General features: G+C 46.0%; 1 protein-coding gene across 1 annotated transcript; it reads right to left on the bottom strand.

Annotated features, from left to right (window-relative positions):
• Window positions 1–295: 295 nt before the first annotated feature.
• On the bottom strand, window positions 296–2,172 carry LOC120049385 (muscarinic acetylcholine receptor M2-like). The gene has a single exon (XM_038995655.1). It carries the CDS (start codon window positions 2,107–2,109, stop codon window positions 592–594), a length of 1,518 nt encoding a protein of 505 aa, XP_038851583.1. The 5' UTR covers window positions 2,110–2,172; the 3' UTR covers window positions 296–591.
• Window positions 2,173–4,878: the final 2,706 nt, after the last annotated feature.

Genomic DNA, 4,878 nt, shown 5'->3' with positions numbered 1-4,878 from the left:
TGCTTTGTGTGCCGCCAACACAGAGAGCCACCAGCATACAGATAACAGTTTGTAGTATGTACTGTATGTCCTTGTGCTGTCTTCACTGGCGGACATCTCCACTGAAACTGTGTGATGGATCATTCTGTCACGCTCAGACAGATGCACACACACACACACACACACACACACACACACACACACACACACACACACACACACACACACACACACACACACACACACACACACACACACACACACACACACACACACACACACACACACACACACACGTTTAGATTTTGCGTATACATTGATATATACAGGTTTCTTTTTTTTACACTGAATTTCAAACGGGAAGTATGTGAATTCAGTCAGCCCTATTTTCCCTTAGAATTCGTCTTGTGCAGTGCAGAGCTCTCTATCCAACTGTCCTTTTCATGTTCGATGTATTTGTTCTCCTGGCTGTGCTCTTCTTTGTAAGTCTTATGTCTCAACAGTTGCATCACAAATCTCATTCATCAGAGCCAAACACACACACACACGCACGCACACACTCACGCACGCACACACATGCACACACGCACACTCGAACACTCGCATCCATATTCATCTAGCTGACCTAATGTTTTTGTACTGGCAGAGGAGGAGATGTTTGAATGTCTTTTTGAAAGTGGCATTGCAGAGGGCATAGCAGGCGGGGTTGATGGTGCTGTTGATGTAGCACAGCCAGTAGCCGATAGTCCAGACCGTGCTGGGGATGCAGCTGGAGCAGAAGGTGTTGATGAGCACCATGACATTGTAAGGTGTCCAGGTCGCCACAAAGGCCACCAGGATGGCCATGATGGTACGGGTCACCTTCTTCTCCCGAGACGGTCGCGCTTTCTTCTTCTTGGGTGGCTGCTTGGTCATCTTCACGATTTTCCGCGCCACGTGGTTCTGCTTCTCCGTGGCGTGGACAATCTCCACCGTGGCGTTGGAGGGCGTGTAGCAGTCCCCCTTGGGAGACTTGGTCTTAATCTTGATGCAGGTGAGTTTGGACCCGCCTGCCTTGGCCCGGTGGCGGGTTGGCTGCTGAACGAGCTCGGCGTTGCAGTTTGCTCTGGATGGCACCGCTTCTTCTTCTTTGTGGTTGGACGCAGCTGCACTGCCAGATGTCGAGTCGTTGGAGCTCTCTTTCTCCTCTCCGTGGGCACAGTTCTCCCTACCCCTGTCTACACCCTCCATCTCCCCCTCTCCACCCGTGGTGGACGGGCCCTTGCCGTTCTGCAGTTTACCGTCGTGCTGGTTGGCCACGTCATCTGTGGCTTCGATCCTGCCCTGCTCTGTGTCCTCTGCTGTCACGTTGTTGTTGATGGGCTTGGCAGTATTACTGCACCTTGCCTGCTCGTGGGACAGGGCCTCTGGGTTGGGCCCTGACGGCTTCCTGGTCTCTTTCTTCACCCGGCTTTTACTGGCTATAGAGATCTGTATGTAGAGAATGACCATGATGATAACGGGCAGGTAGAAGGCTGCGATGGCCGTGCCGAAGGTGACTGCTGCATTAGAGAAGAACTGAATGTAACACTCCCTCTCAGGCACTGTCCGCCCGCCCACGATGAACTGCCAGAATAGGATGGCCGGGGCCCACAGAATGAAGGACAGGACCCAGGCAGCAGCAATCATCATCCCTGCCATCTTGGTGGTCCTTTTGACAGGGTAGCTGAGAGGCTTTGTGACACAGAAGTATCTGTCAAAACTGATGATGAGTAGGTTCATGACAGATGCGTTACTCACTACATAGTCCAATGCTAGCCACAGATCACACACCACAGGCCCTAAGGGCCAGTAGCCAATCACTATGTATACTGTGTACAGATTCATGGAACACAGCCCGATGATTAGGTCAGCACATGCAAGGCTGAATAAAAAGTAGTTGTTGACCGTCTGTAGGTTCCTATTGACCTTAATGGAAAGCATGACCAGGATATTTCCAATAACGGTGACCAGGCTGAGGGACCCAGCCACCAATACGATGAACACCACCTCCACAGTCTTGTATGGGCTTTCGGGTTCAATGACAGGCCCTGCGTCAGTGCCTTCTGAGGCATTCCAGTAGGTGAAGTTGGTGAAATTGAACATCTCCATTGCATCTGGTCTTGGGGATGTTCTTCTATTCAGTTGGAGTTCAGGCTTTGAATCGCCTTTGCACCTATGGAGGGAAACAGAGGGAAACAATGGATTAGATAATTAAGTATCCTACAAGCATCCATCAAAATTCGAATTTGGGGAAACTACTGAAAACTAGGGCTACTTCCACACATATAACATCATTAACATGTATCTTTATTTAATAATAATGAATGTGTGCGACAAGGTGATTAGCGGAGATATGCTATGAAAACAAAGTTGTTTACAAACAACGACGAGGACTAATGAGATTGTCAAGTTAAAACAAGACATTCGACAACTTGCTGGTGGTATACTGCTGTTGCAAACAGGCCTGGTAAACAAAAACTATTGTAGCCTACATGGGAGGAGATACTTTCAACAGGACAATGAGACAACCAGAAGTTGGACAGGAAGCCACATACTGACAACAGTTACAAGAGAAGACCCTTTTTGTCTCAACAAAAGAAAACAACACCGCAAATGAGATGTATTTCCTCCTATTGATTACAAAAAAGCAATTGAATTGCGTTGTGTTAGGTTATCTTACATGCAACAACATATATTACTGGTAGGCGGTGATTCAGTGTAGGCCTAACAGGGCCATGCAGTTCTAGCAGGAGCTCCCCACATCTACAGTAGCAATGCACTCTCTCACTATGCTGTTCCTTCCACCATTTCACTTCATGTTTTCACCCCATACCTGATAAGCTACGTGCGTTTCTGGCAGGTAAGAGCTGGTAGTATTATATCCAGCTATTTGGGGCACGGGCTCTGCAGCTCAAAGAAAAGACAAATTGATCCATGTGTTTTCAGGCCCCTAGTATTTTACCTTGTTTCGTGGCCTGTAGTCTATCCTGTTAGCCTGCCTCAGACGAAGCTACCAGTCTCAGGGTAAAGTGTTTGGAGGGAACATGCTCTCAGAGGAAGCATATTTGCTACATCTCTGACAGTTTAATAACGTTTCAGCTGATGGGCGATCTCATTTGGTGTACAGCATCTGACTGAGTTACTCAGATTGTCTCTGAGTAATTTGTCACTTTGAGTAGTTGTTTTGTGATACTGGATGGTTCAGCGACCTGTTTGATTGTCACCATGTAGAATTGGTTGATGTGAATGGAACTTAATGAGGAGGTATTGGCTGACAGCTCACTAACTGACACTGAACAACTCCTTCTATCTTAGGTCCTTTGCCCCTTAACAGTTGAACACAGCCTCTGAATAACTAGCGATACAGTAATTTACTTATCTGCTCTGACAGAAATCCCTAATCATTGCATTAGGCACAGAGCTAAGCTGGACTAATCCCCATCAAATGTTTAAGTCCACCAATTTATATGTTAAAACATCCAACAATACAAACAGGACACACTTGTGGCTCACTAGAGAGAAGTGGATTAGAGAAAGGAAGTGGATGATTCAGTGAGGAGAGACTGAGGATGGGGGAGTCAGTATGTCCCTCGGCACATCTTTGTCCACCTCCAGCTAACATAAGCCTCGTCCCACACCTGAAATCTCTGCCATAACAGCCAAAGCTTTGCCCTTCCGGAATCAAACAGAGACAGTCACAAATCCCCTCTCTGTAGAACCATGGCACATAAATGTTGCTTAAGGGCCTCTAGAGAAAGTCTTCTTCTAAATGTCTCCTCACCTTGTCATGGTGACATCACCCTGCTGAAGACATTGCATTCACACTCTAGGGAGCCCAGCCAGTCAGTATTTGACATTTCCCTTGAGAGGATGGGACACAGATGCCTGATGCCCGATCCGGGGCTGCAGTCTGGTTACTCATTTGACTAAATGGGTAACACCTTATTTGTAGATGCTCTACGGACTATCAGTAACATTTCAACTAACTATCTACTAACCCTAACCCTAGTCCTAACACTAACCGTAACCCTTATCCTAACCCTAAACTTAAGCCTTACCTTAGCCCTTATTTTAAACCTAACCTTAACCCTAACCCTAACCTTAGCAAGTAGTTGCTTATCAATAGATAATTTGTTGATAGTATGACCATTTGTAAAGTATCCAGACTATCCAAATCAAATGTGACCTAGATGGTGTTCAACAAGTAATATTTATTTTCTCTCTAAAATGTAGGGGTCAAAATCATTGACACCCCTAAAGATTCTTATAAATAAAATAGTCAAAAGTTTAATATTTTATCCCATGTTCATAGCACGTAATTACTACATCAAGCTTGTGACTACAAACTTGTTGGATGCCTTTGCATTTTGATTTGGTTGTGTTTCAGATTATTTTGTGTCCAATAGAAATGAATGGTAAATAATGTATTGTGTCATTTTGGAGTCACTTTTATTGTAAATAAGAATAGAATATGTTTCTAAACACTTCTACATTGATGTGGATGCTACCATGATTACGGATAATCCTGTGAATAATGATGAGTGAGAAAGTTACAGAGGGTCAAAGATCATACCCCCAAGACTTGTGTCTTGCCCAACTCACGCCTCCCCCTTGAGCTTAATGAGCTGGCCTAGGTTATCCCTGCTTCAAGCCTATTACCCACGGGCATTGCCCTTCCAGCCCAGTCCCGATCCCAGCAACACACTGATACCAGTGGCGTAGAGCTCGGCGGCCGACAGCTGGAGTGGAAGAAACCTTTTTATTAAAAACCACTCAGTGGGGTGTCCAGCTCAGGGGTAGGGCGACCCGTAGTTCATCAGGCTCTATCCTGGATTATAAGACCAGGGAAACTATAAGACCAGGGGAACTATAAGACCA

This window comes from Salvelinus namaycush, chromosome 6 (genome assembly GCF_016432855.1).
Source record: "Salvelinus namaycush isolate Seneca chromosome 6, SaNama_1.0, whole genome shotgun sequence".
Classification (NCBI taxonomy): Eukaryota; Metazoa; Chordata; class Actinopteri; order Salmoniformes; family Salmonidae; genus Salvelinus; species Salvelinus namaycush.
The sequence above is the reverse complement of the archived record's forward strand: the minus strand, read 5'-3'. Positions and strand labels throughout refer to the sequence as shown.

Coding starts and splice junctions, on each gene's coding strand:
- LOC120049385 (XM_038995655.1), bottom strand. CDS start 2,109: ATGGAGATGTTCAATTTCACCAACTTCACCTACTGGAATGCCTCAGAA.